General features: G+C 35.1%; 1 protein-coding gene across 2 annotated transcripts; it reads right to left on the reverse strand.

Annotated features, from left to right (window-relative positions):
- Positions 1 to 2,847: 2,847 nt before the first annotated feature.
- On the reverse strand, positions 2,848 to 13,259 carry LOC128227323 (telomere repeats-binding bouquet formation protein 2-like). Of its 2 annotated transcripts, none has more exons than XM_052937730.1 (7): positions 13,109 to 13,259; positions 7,523 to 7,606; positions 5,937 to 6,018; positions 5,622 to 5,761; positions 4,849 to 4,919; positions 3,953 to 4,340; positions 2,848 to 3,109 (listed from the first exon to the last, which is right to left on the reverse strand). In XM_052937730.1, exons 2-7 carry the CDS (start codon positions 7,584 to 7,586, stop codon positions 3,015 to 3,017), a joined length of 840 nt encoding a protein of 279 aa, XP_052793690.1. In that variant the 5' UTR covers positions 7,587 to 7,606; positions 13,109 to 13,259; the 3' UTR covers positions 2,848 to 3,014. The 2 variants fall into 2 exon arrangements, with proteins under 2 accessions (XP_052793690.1, XP_052793689.1); XM_052937729.1 differs by having other exon boundaries at positions 4,849 to 4,922.
- Positions 13,260 to 13,310: the final 51 nt, after the last annotated feature.

Genomic DNA, 13,310 nt, shown 5'->3' on the forward strand with positions numbered 1-13,310 from the left:
GTCTACCAAGATTACATCAAATGGAACTCTCTGACCAAAGTTTCACAAAGTCAGACTAAGTTCGGTTCCAGACATGATTTTTGAAAGGTTTGACCTAGTGACCTACATTCATGTGACACATTTTCAAACAAGTCATTGATTTTATCAATGAAATCATTCTGATTAAATTTCATAAATATTAGACCAGATGTATTTCGCCTAGAATTCCCAAGATTTTTTCTAAAATTGACCAAGGTTTTTGACCTCATTTGACCCACTTTTGAAATACAGTGAGAGAAAGATTCTGTTCAAGTTTGAACAATATTTGAGCAATCAATACCATGATATGGTTGCAAACAAAGATTTGACCGAGTGGCCTTATTTTTTTATCACATTTGGCCCAGTTTTACATTAGTCAGAGGTCTCTGAGGTGGTTCTTTTTTTCTAAGATATGACCTAGTTTTTGACTCCATGTAACACAATTTTACAACCGGTTGGAACTTGATTCAGAGGAACATTCCGTCCAAGTTTGAACATTATCTAACCAATCACTACTAAGATATGATTCCGATGATATGGTTCCACACAAAAAACGATTTGACATAATGACCTTTATTTTGACACCTAGTTATAGTTATAAAATGAATCGAAGAGCTCATCAGGCAACACTTTCTAATAAGTATTCATGAGTATTGGACCAAATAAAATCTTTCTAGTGTGTTCGAAAGATTTGACCTTGTGAACTAATTTTTGACGCCATGTGACCCTAATTTACAAGTGGTCAAGTATTTACCCCTTTCGAGTTCGAACATTATCTGACCAATCCGTAGCATGACATGATTCCAGACAGAAACAAATGTGGCAGGCGGACGGACTACGTAAAAAAACAATATACTATTACGAAACCTTCGATTCGGCGAGGGATAGCAAATGCTTACTTGAGGTAGACATTTTTGCTTGCCTCAAAATGTTGTGAATTAAATTAAGGTATATTGCTGGAAGAAACGAGTACTTTTCGATGCATTTTTGACAATATACAATGTCTACATTTTTCCGCATCCGTTACAAATTAATGAACAAAGTGAGCAGGTTGATTTACTATATGGTCTCATGATATTTCATATCCAGGAGTGAACTTGATTTATAACGGTAAATTTGTGTAAACGAAAATCTATATCGTTTACCAAGGAAGGAAAGCCTCGATCGTTGTAATTCAATAGGCCCGCGAGGCTAATTCGCTTTTGTCCTTTCACTAACATCTGTTTCATGTTATGGTTGCGACAATGGTATCATATGGTTCTCAGGTATGGGGTACGTACAACCATAAATTGACCAATTTCAATTGCATTATTGTTAATTTGTTTTGACTATGAAAAAATACTCCTAAGTATACGAGGAGCATGCTTTACATAGTGGTAACATGGACGCGTTACCGGAATTGTTTGTCTATTTGAGACTGTCAAAGTATTCTCTTTTGATATCCATACACTTTTCATGCCACACAATATGTAGTAGTAACTGATAAACACCTATGTACCTGTGCTTACATGCAACACTTAATCAGAATTTCGGAATCAAATAATATAGGGCAATAAGTTGCATTATATGCAAGGTATTAAATTTGGTTAATTCAGTGGTTTGGTGACTCATGCCTAACGTTTTAATGCAAAACATGATGTACTTGATGAAAAAATGTCTTAAATTAAGTAAAATTATAAAGGACCATGATTTGTATTGTATTCAAAGTAGAGTTATCTAACTTGGTTATTCAAGTAGGTTGGCTGGCTAAGTACCCTTGTATAAAAACTTAATGCAATACATAGATATTGCCGTATGTATGCTTACATGCACAACCTTAACCAGAATTTTAGATTTTATTAGAAGTATAATAATAAAAGGAAAATTTGCATTATATGCAAGGAAGTTATCTGAATAAATTAAGTAAATTTAGTAGTTGGGAACACATCTTCAGTTTCAATGCAATACATGATGTATTGCTGAGATATTGACTCAGAAATGCGGGGTAAGGTTTTGCATGTACCCCCACATTAAAGTCAATATCTCAGTAAATACATCATGCATTGCATTGAAACTTCCGATATGTGAACGTTAAATAATAAATGGCTATAATTTGCATTGTCTACACAATAGAGTTATTTAACTTGGTTATTTAAGCAGGTTGGATGGTTGAGTACCGTTGCAATACACCAAGTTGTCTGTGAGCTGTTAACCTATGTTTGCTTACATGCAAAACCTTAACTAAAAATTGTTTAATTTGTTGAAGTTGAATAATAAAGGGCCATAGTTTGCATTTTATTCAAAATAGTGCTATCTAATTTCGTTAATTAAGTTGGCTGTTTTGCAGTGGTTATGACTTCAAGTAGCTTAAATGCAAAACATTAATCAACCTGTCGGTGAGTAGTGATGCTCACCTTATTCTTCGAAAAGTCGAAAAGAAGAACCGAAAAAGTAAAGAAATGGAAATAAAGGACCACAACTCGTACACAACGTATGTAAAGCGGCCCTTAAAATACATCAACAGTGATTTTACACCATTGGCAGACAATGCTTATGTTTAACAAACATTCTGGCCAGATGGCATCATTTCAATATATACATGTGGTTTCCCATAGTCTGCTTTAACCTTGATTTCGTGAAACACATACATGTTTTGTGTCGTTGTTGATTTATGTGCTATAGCAATCATAACCAGAAATGACATTTTAACTGTCTTAATGTATTGTGGTCAATAAAATATATTCAATTTACCATCAGAATTATATTGTGACCTCTGATATACGTATAAAGTGAAAAAGAAATACTGTCAAACCTGCTAATCAGCCAGGAAAGTTGTCTCAACATGTTTATTGTAACTTTTGTACATAGAACAGATCATTCTCAAAAAACAATTTATTTGAACCATTATTGCTGAAATAAAAGTCATATTGATTCAGTTTATTACAATGCCAGATATAGTTATTTACTAACATTGTCATTACAAAATGCCATTGACATTTCTTCACATGACCCTAAAGCTAGTTCAACATGACAAGTTCACATCCATTCTGTCCCACAATGAAATCTTCCAAGTCTCCTGAAACTTTGGCAAGGTCCTCTAGCCGTAAGTGTTCTGAAAATACACAATTTAAATGGAAAATGTATACATTGCAATTTGTTATTATATCCAAGGAATGTACATTATTTTGACACACAAATCATTTTTGTATTTACTCATGGAGTAAAATCTGATACAAATGCTGTCAGAATTCAGGCATGCAGAATGAGAATTGAACAAGACTGATTTTTAGAGATCAGGCCAAAATATCACAAAAATAATAACAGCAAGTAATTCCTCAATCTTGCTTTGAGATTATGTGACAAAATGAGTTGTAATTGAGATAGACATTAGTATTTCCTCGGCAATTTTCTGGACCACCTTCACCCTACACAGAGTTAATTAAATTTTAATAGTATATCAGATTACAAATATTTGATATTTCTTTACTTATGTTTAAATAGAAAAATCAAAACCTGTATAACCAGTGCAAATGCAGAAACAGCTATAACTGAACCATAACTGACACTAAAAAATATTTTAATTGCAGTAATAAACTACTGTTGATGATTTTAAGAAAGGTGGCTGTTGTGGGGGAGAAACATTTATTTTTGATAGAGCAAGAGTTTCTCTACAAAACAGGTTCTGACATCGGTAATAAGATGCAGATTTAGAAGCCATCAAATCGTGGCAGAAAGACGGAGAGAAACTTTATAAGCTATGCTTTCGTTTCAATCCGATTCAATATATTAATGCAAATACTTAAATTATATTTAACGTGTATTATATGTATATATAGATATGTTGAATAAAATATATTTAAACCAAATCATGGCAAACACTCGGACCATAATTTGGGAATACAGACAAAAATGTGAACTTCTGTGCATATAAAAGTTAAATCAAATGAAAGGTTACCTTCCTGATCAGTTGGTCTTTTTCCTTTGTTCTGATCTGTTGCCGGTTTAGAAGATTTATGTACCTTGTTAGGTGACACCTGCACACTCTGCTTCTTTGATGGAGAATTCATTACAGTTTGACTGTTATTCGACACATTCAGAGACTTGTTCTGAACAATTCTTTCACTTTTTCGCCTCGCCCTTGTTTGTATAGGTAACTTTTCAATATCTTTCGAAGTTTCATTAACAGCCTCATTACGATTCTGGTGTGATGTTCCTGGTTTGGGGTCTTTTTGTTTAACAATATTTGCTGTATTTAACTTTTTGTGAGGTGACTTGCTTGGAGATGTAGACTTTCGTTTTGTTGCTGGCTGAGTAGGCTGTTGAAATGGATGCTCATCATCTGACTTAGACACAATATAGAAGATATCAGATTTTTAAAAATATCTTTTTATGAATTATCAGCCCAATTTATTGTTTTATATCCTCGCAGGTTGTGCCTGACTGCAATAGCCTTCAATTAAATTAATGTATCTTAATGGTGGTTTAACAGCATAATCATTGCAATTGTACCATTTTCAAAGTGATTTTTTTAGAAATTATAAAGAAAATACAATAAATACTGAAAAAGCAATAACTATGGCCATATGTGATATGTTTGACCCCAGGTGCACAACTATATATTATATATGCAGAAATACATTTGTTTAACATTTCAGGAGACTAGGTCAATTAATATTGGTCAATATAACATTATTTTTCACTGGGAGCAAAACTTTTCATGGGCTTCTATAGTCAATCTATATACACCCCTTCTCCTGGGGACTAAGTCTCATTGTTTATGCCCCCAGTGAGTATAACATTTACAGTGTATCATTGATTTGTGTTGATAGTGGGCAGTACATTTGCATGTACCTCAGATTTGTAACTGTCTCCATCCGATGTGTGCCCATCCTGGTCCCACTTATACTGCATCTGATAACGAGCTACTGGAATAACAGTGATGTCATCTTAAAACAAGATCAGCCAAGTAGATGCCAATGCTTGTCCACCTCTAGAAGCCAATCAAAGCGAATAACTTGACAATAACTAAAGCATAGTTATGGTTGCACTTACTAAGGTGATATGTACAAAGCAGAATATCTTGCAGTTTTTCATTCGGAACTCCTCGGCCATTTTTTCAAAAACAACCTCGGATGTATGCCGGTACATCTGTTGAAGTAGTCCGTATTCTTTTTAATAAAAGCATTAATTAAATGTAGTGTTTAAGAGTTGTATTCATTGCTCTCAGCTTAAATTGATTGCCAGTGAAGTGTATTATTGCAAACATAGTTACGATTCCCAAGAGTTAAGTCATAAAATTTAACTACTAAATAAGATTACTACGCGATCTATTTGCAGCGGACTTAAACGTACCACTTTTTAAGTATGTAAACCGTCCATATACATCCGAGGTTGTTTTTGAAAAAATGGCCGAGGAGCTCCGAATGGCAGTTTTTATGTTAAGAATTTATGGCTATGTTTTTTTTTATTAAACAACGCTTAAGCCGCCACCAATACGAAGACCATGACAATACCTAGAATTCTATAAAAAAAAACAGAAATTCTAAAAAGGTTGTGTTTTTAAAGCACATTTTGTATGTTGCTACTTCTATGAGTAACACCTGGATTTGACCAGCAAAACTTACATTCCTGGACATCTTTAGGTGGAAAGAAGTACTGGCCTAGCAGATCTACCTTCAATCCTCCTCTCTTTATACATTCACAGACAAAGTTTGGATGGAAGACAGCCAAGTGCTCATCAAGGTAGGATTCACTGTCAAATATACTTAAAAGCAAAGGAGGATTTATTAAATAAATAACAAATGAGATGCATAACAAATGTTTGAAATCACTGCACACAAATGATTGAATCATTGAGTGCACACCTTCACAGTGTACAAGGGACTACTGAGCAGGTATTGACTTAAAACCCTACTATTTACTGGAAGATGTGTTCCTACCTTTCAGTGTCTTGTGCTGTTGGATCCTGGCTGAAAATGAACTGAGCTTTATCAGCACCACAGATTTCCCCTCCATTGTCACCTGAAGTATTATACAGATTTACATGTAGGTATTTTTCATACCTTTAAATAGACATGTTTTACCAAAACATTAATTCATGTAATGTTTAGTTCTTGTTTTTGATTTTTATTAGTATCATTATTATTATGCACATTATAAAATAACATATGTAGACTAAACATTAAGTATTATTATGCAATGCTACAGTTATGGTGAAATGTTAGTGGCGTCCTTAAAGATCCAATATACTTTTACAAAAAACAAGAGGCCCAAAAGGGCCAATGCTCTACTGGCATGCTCTACTGGCATGGCTTTTGTGGTCATATCAATCCAGAGCATGTATGTATGGGTAAAAGGCAACAGACATATAGTTTATGTTTTGTGTTTGGGTTACCTGAAAACATAGCACGTTCAACATCTGAGCCCAGAAAGTATTGTAAGCAGATTAGTTGCATGAACTATTTTAATATGTGCCAAGTAAAAGTCATCTGACAAAAAAAAAATGCTTTCAAAACTGTACTCATAGTAAAAATTTCTGTAGTTTTAAAAGTTAAAAAAATTTGGTCAATAGGTCAAAGTCAAGGGCATCCTAGGACAACATTGATCAATTTGAACAAACATTCACAATCAATTGTGCTGAGATGGATGCACGAACACACAAAAAGATTTTCAAACATTTCCAGATTTATGTTTACCAAACCTGTGAACCCTGGGTGTGGCCAGTAATGACACCAGGTGCATAACTTAAACATTCACAACCAATTTTGTTAAGATGAATGCACAAACTACAGAAGTTAAAGCTAAAAAATGGCCTTTGGGCTTTCAACAAGAACAAGGTAGAGTAATTCACAAAATCAACTGCAGAAGCAAAAAGCAAATTGTCTCTCAAAATCCTAGACTTGCAAATTGTCTCCCTTACCTCGAGACTTAAATTTACATGTACATGAAAACTTGGCTAAAAATAGAATTCGCTCATGCATACCTGGCTAAAAATAGAAACCATTTCTTTAAAACTTTCATGGCCCATACTCTAGACATTCATGGGCGGATCTGGCTGGTTTTCGAAAGGAACCGAGCTCTAATGGATATCTAGATACTGTACAAGTTTCATTGAGATACAATCAAAACTGAAGACTGTATCGTGTTCACAACCAATTGTTTACACAATAGCATTTTTTTATACTATCAAGGGCCATAATCTAGGCATGCATGGGCGGATCTGGCTGGTTTTCGAAAAGAACCCAGCTCTAATGGATATCTAGATACTGTACAAGTTTCTGAAGACTGTATCGTGTTCACAAGCAATTGTTTACAGACGCACGGATGCACATACTACGTACACCTTACCATCGCATAAGCTCTTCTGGCCTTTGGCCAGTAGAGCTAAAAACTACAGTAAGCAAGTAGTTATTTAAGTTTAAATAAACATAAAATGATTACCATGTCTATATTAAAATAGCGCATTAAAAGAAAACAACAAAAGCATCATAGGGCTCCATCAAAGCAAACCATGTATTAAACTTACTCCAGAGTTTCTTTTTCCGTCTACTGACACTTTTCGAAAACCAAGCTGTTTGACCACTGAACATCTTTACTGCAGACTAGAAACCTAAAAGGATATACCGGTACTAATAAATCAGAAACTTTAGCAACAACATGAATCATAAAACAGTCACATTAACAGTGCAGAATAACTTAAACAAGAGATGTTTGTCAAACATTATGCCCCCCTGAGCGCCATGTTGTCAGGATTATATGGACAATTGAATGAAATATGCATGGACCGAAATGACAGCTGATTTGTTGCTGTTTTAAGATTATGACCATTAAAGTGTGAGGATAAAGTGTGTTATGACCGTCATGACCTTTGACTCTATGAACTCAAAATCCAGAGTCATCAGCTGGTCACCAGAAACCTAAATGGCAAGTTTGAGGGCCATGGGTGCAGGCATTGTCAAGTTATCACAAGACAAGTTTTTTTCGTTCAAGGTCACTGTGACCTTGACCTTTAACCCGATTAAACCCTTAATTCATAAGGGGTCATCTACAAGTCAGATGCAACTCCAAGTCAAGTTTGAAGGCCATGGGTTCAGGCATTGTTGAGTTATCACTCGAACAACCTTTTACCATTCAAGATCACTGTGACCTTGACCTTTGGCTCTATGAATCCTAAATCAATAAGGGTGATCTACTGGTCAGGCTTAACATCCATGTCAAGTTTAATGATCTTAGGTTCAGGCATTGTTGAGATATCAGTGGGGGAATATTTGTTAACTTTTTTGCGTTAAAGGTTACTGTGACATTGACCTTGGCCTGATGACCCCCAAAGTCGATAGGGGTCATCTACTGGGCAGGCCCAACCTTCATGTCAAGTTTGATGACCATAGGTCCAAGAATTGTCGAGTTTGCTTTCAAGGTCACTGTGACCTTGACCTTTGACCCCTAAAATCAATAGGGGTCATCTACTGGTCAGGCCCAACCTCCATGTCAAGTTTGAGGGCCATGGGTGCAGGCATTGTTGAGTTATCACTTGGACAACCTTTTATCATTCAAGGTCACTGTGACCTTGACCTTTGGCCCAATGACCCCTAAAATTAATAGGGACAATCTTCTGGCCGGGCTCAACCTCCAAATCAAGTTTGAGGGCCATGGGTGCAGCCATTGTCAAGTTATCACTCGGATAACCTTTTACCATTCCAGGTCACTGTGACCTTGACCTTTGGCCCAATGACCCCTTAAATCAATAGGGACTATCTTCTGGCCAGGCCCAACCTCCAAGTCAAGTTTGAGGGCCATGGGTGCAGGCATTGTCGAGTTATCACTCGGACAACCTTTTACCATTCCAGGTCCCTGTGACCATGACCTTTGGCCAGATGACCCCCAAAAACCATAGGGGTCATCTCCTGGTCAGGCCAATTCCCCAAGTCAAGTTTGAGGGCCATGGGTGCAGGCATTGTTGAGTTATCAATTGGACAACCTTTTACCATTCTAGGTCACTGTGAACTTGACCTGGTCAGGCCCAGCCTCCAAGTCAAGATTGAGGGCCATGGGTACAGGCATTGTTGAGTTATTAATTGGACAACCTTTTACCATTCAAGGTCACTGTGACCTTGACCTTTGGCCCAATGACCCCCAAAAACAATAGGGGTCATCTACTGGTCAGGCCCAACCTCCAAGTCAAGATTGAGGGCCATGGGTGCAGGCATTGTTGAGTTATCACTCGAACAACCTTTTACCATTCAAGGTCACTGTGACCTTGACCTTTGACCCATTGAGCCCAAAAAACAATAGGGGTCAGCTACTGGTCAGGCCCAACCTCCAAGTCAAGTTTGAGGGCCATGGGTGCAGGCATTGTCACATTATCACTCGGACAACCTTTTACCATTCAAGGTCACTGTGACCTTGACCTTTGGCCTGCTGACCCCCAAAAACAATAGGGGTCATCTACTGGTCAGGCCCAACCTCCATGTCAAGTTTGAGGGCCATGGGTGCAGGCATTGTTGAGTTATCACTCGGACAAGCTTTAAAATTATTTTACCATTAAAGGTCACTGTGACCTTGACCTTTGACCCGATGACCCCCAAAATCAATAGGGGTCATCTACTGGTCAGGCCCAACCTTCATGTGAAGTTTGATGACCATACGTCCAGGAATTGTTGAGTTATCACTCGGACAAACTTTGGTCTACCGACGGACCGACCGACATACCGACATGCCTGTGCAAAGCAATATACCCCTCTTCTTCGAAGGGGGGCATAATAAGATATATAATATATACAATAAATACATACTATTAACAATATAATAATGGCACCAGGTAAAAGCCCAACATTTAAGTATAATTTAAGTATCATTTGGATGTCTTGAGCAATTCTTGGATCCATAACAAAGTGGTGAAACACTAGACTGTTATAAAACACTCAAAAGAAGTTGGGCAATATATGTAACTTAGTAATAATGTAAGATGAACTAAATTTACAAGGCAAGGTGAGACTTTTGCGTTTTGAGTTTAAATTAATGGTCCATTTATATCCAACTTAATTGTATAACTTTGTTATGCACTGAGAGATTAAGAAAAAATACAAGAGCTGTTGTAGGAAAGAATGCTCCAATATATGCTGCTTTGTCTTAGAAAAGAATACAATGACCTAATATGTGCCTTTCAAAAGCAATAAAAAGACAAATTAAAAAGTACACAAGAAACACTGAAATGCGACGCAACTAGGTTTTCAATGATTGAAAGAAGAACTTCAGCCTTCATTGTGAGATTCAGTTTAAACTCTTTTTTACTAATTTTAATGACTTCTTTATTAACTTATTGAGCTTACCTTTCCTCATATTTTATGTGTATAAAATGTGATTAAAATGAAAACATGTATAAAAAGGAACATTTAAAAATAAATTGTATCTCCTTTTTAAATTGTCAAGGGAGGTCACCAAGTAAGAGATTGAATTTTTTTGTTTTTGTCAAAGCAAATAAAGCTGGGTAAAAAGAATTGTATTAAACAAACAATCTATATGGGTTAAATTATATATGCAAATAACCAAACAGTTTGGAGAAGATCTAATTTTTAAAAGTTGTTTGGATCAGAAAAGCACTCAAAATCTTAAATTAAAATCTGTTTTTCTTCTAGAAGTCATACAATCATGGGCATCGTTTACGTATAAGACGGATACTGCGATCGTAGCAAAAGAAATTATATGGAACAACAGCAAAATAAAACTCCCTAATAAAAAAGAATGGCATAATAGGGGTCTAAAATATGTTGAACATTTGTATGACTACAGAAAAAAAACTTTTTATGACTTTAACGACTTATCGAGACTATATGATCTTGGTACACATGATTTTTTGAAATACCATGCTTTAATCAGCAGTATTCCTGATGTGGAAAACCCGGTTGAAAAATGAAGGCATATCATATAACACACCAACTTACTTTGTAGATAAAATGGAGGAAAATACAAAAATTAGTAAAATAGTCTACAAGAATCTTATTATACAACTTAAACCTGAAAATAGAACTCGAGAAGAAAACTGGGAATCTCAATTTGATCTTAACTCTATACAATGGAAAAATGTGTACACACAGGCGTTCAAACTAACAATAGATACGAAACTTCGGGAATTCCAATATAAATACATCATGAATACCCTTCCAAACAATGATAAGCTTTACATGTACAATATTGTTGCATCAAGGTTATGTGATTTTTGTGTAATGAACATCGACTCAAACATCCATATGTTTTGGGAATGTCATATTTCGCAGACGTTTTGGGGTGAATCTAGAACATTCATAACAAATTCTTTACATGAAGTGAGCTTTAGAGAACTATTATATAAAACCATAAGCTTTTGTGATTTAATGCCAAACAAAGAAAAATTTGGTTATCAAATAAATTTTATGATACTTCTAGGAAAATATTTCATTTTTAAATCAAAATGTGAAGGAAAGATACCAACATGTGCCATGTTTGTCCAATATCTCAATAAACGACTAAAAATAGAGGAAACAATAGCAACAATGAAGAATAAATCAACACCTATAATAGACGATGGCAACAATTAGAACACTTATTATCTTAGTAAAACAGCTCCAGTATATAGTAGTATTGTAAAGCGCATTTGTATGAAATATCCACCAAAGAACTGTACTTTAAAAGATCCATTTGTTTTAAAGTAAGTAGGTTTTTTAAAGTTAGTAGGTTTTTTTTTTTTCATTTTTAAATTTAACATTTATGTTAGGAACACTATTCCGAAACATCAAATACACACCACCTCTCCCATTTTTTAATTTTTTTTTTGTCTACCTTTTTTTTAGAAAACAAGTCCCAAACGCTAATAGGAGTTTTCAAACAAAGAGTTAGATCAATATTTATTTGTTCACATTGATATTATTTAGTATAACCGTTTGTATTAAATGGTATACATATGTATGTCATTTATAGATGTTTGTATGAATGAACATTTGGGCAATAAAAAACAGAAACCAGAAAACTTTAAAAAAAACCTTCAAAGTTGGAGATACAGAATAAGACAACATCAAGGTACTGCAGAGGCGCTACACATAATATATGAATACATCAAAACTTACAAAATTTACTAACAGGTCTTTCTTCTGTTTTTTAGTGTTTAAATTGAAATATGTGCCGACACCTGGATTTATTTTGCATTAGCCTGTTTGGGCTACTTACTTGGTATAATTATTAGAGAGTGACATATTCTAATGATCTGGTGGTTTGTGCTATTGGGCTATTTCAAAGACTGCTTGTTTAATGTTGCCAGGAAACATAGATGTTTCAAGTGCATTCAGATGAGATTCATTGGATAGAATGGTCAACACAAATAGCAGCAGCTTGACCAGGACAAGACAAATCGACAAGTAAGTTACCTGTTCAATAATATAAGTATGGTTTTAAAGGGGCTAGACACATAGTGATACCATTGCAAGAAAAAAAGGAAATTGTCAAAAACTTACTTGACTTAAATGAGATCATTGTGTACAACGCATTGAATCTTACTTACAGATGTATCACATGGCTCAAGAAACATGTTTCTTTCGTTACAGTTTTGTGTACTTTTCCAATACGAAATTTAATGGGTTTGTCTACCACATAAATTCTAGAAAAAGCGTCGGAAGAAGTATCTTTACTTATCATGTGACTTTCTCATGCTTATTATACACAACATAAACGGGGAAACCGTTATGCGCTATTTTTAAACGAGAAAACTCAGCTGAGCCTAAGACAGCACCAAAATAATATTTAATTATGCAAATGATGTTTTATCGGAGTCATACTAGTTCATATTGTTAATACTTGGCGTGTTTAGAAGAAAAACTGTTTTTTTCAATTTTTGGAACCATCTGGTGTCTGGTCCCTTTAATATGCCCTCTCCCCAAATATAGAATCCTGGACCTTCCCTACATATTATGTACGTTTACCAAATTAAAGGGATCCTTTCTAATGTCTGCGATCATGCTAAAAATGTATCTTTACCAATATTGATAACTGAAAGGATATTGAAATAATTTGGCATAAAAGTCAACTTGTTTTATTTTTTAGCCACGAAAATATATTACAAATATGAATGTGCCTTTAAACTTACATAAAAACTTGAAAATTAATTTTAGTTTCTCCACCTATTTAAAATTTCGTAAAAAAAAAGATAATTCTTCACAGTTATTTGTTCAGAACACTATAAAATCACGCATCGTCTGCACAAAAAATGCCTAAAATGGGCTAACTACGACTAAACATTAAAGATTGAATGTAACCTTCATCCGCGCGAGATTTTTTGCAACGGAAAC

The sequence above is a fragment of the Mya arenaria genome, chromosome 3, assembly GCF_026914265.1.
Source record: "Mya arenaria isolate MELC-2E11 chromosome 3, ASM2691426v1".
Classification (NCBI taxonomy): domain Eukaryota; kingdom Metazoa; phylum Mollusca; class Bivalvia; order Myida; family Myidae; genus Mya; species Mya arenaria.

Bases quoted from the DNA above. Each gene is read 5' to 3' on its own strand.
- LOC128227323 (XM_052937729.1), bottom strand. From the start codon at position 7,586: ATGTTCAGTGGTCAAACAGCTTGGTTTTCGAAAAGTGTCAGTAGACGG. The intron at 6,019-7,522 runs GTAAGTTTAATA...ATAATACTTCAG, and splicing joins ACGGAAAAAGAAACTCTGGA to GTGACAATGGAGGGGAAATC. The intron at 4,341-4,848 runs GTACATGCAAAT...ATTGTGTCTAAG, and splicing joins GAGACAGTTACAAATCTGAG to TCAGATGATGAGCATCCATT.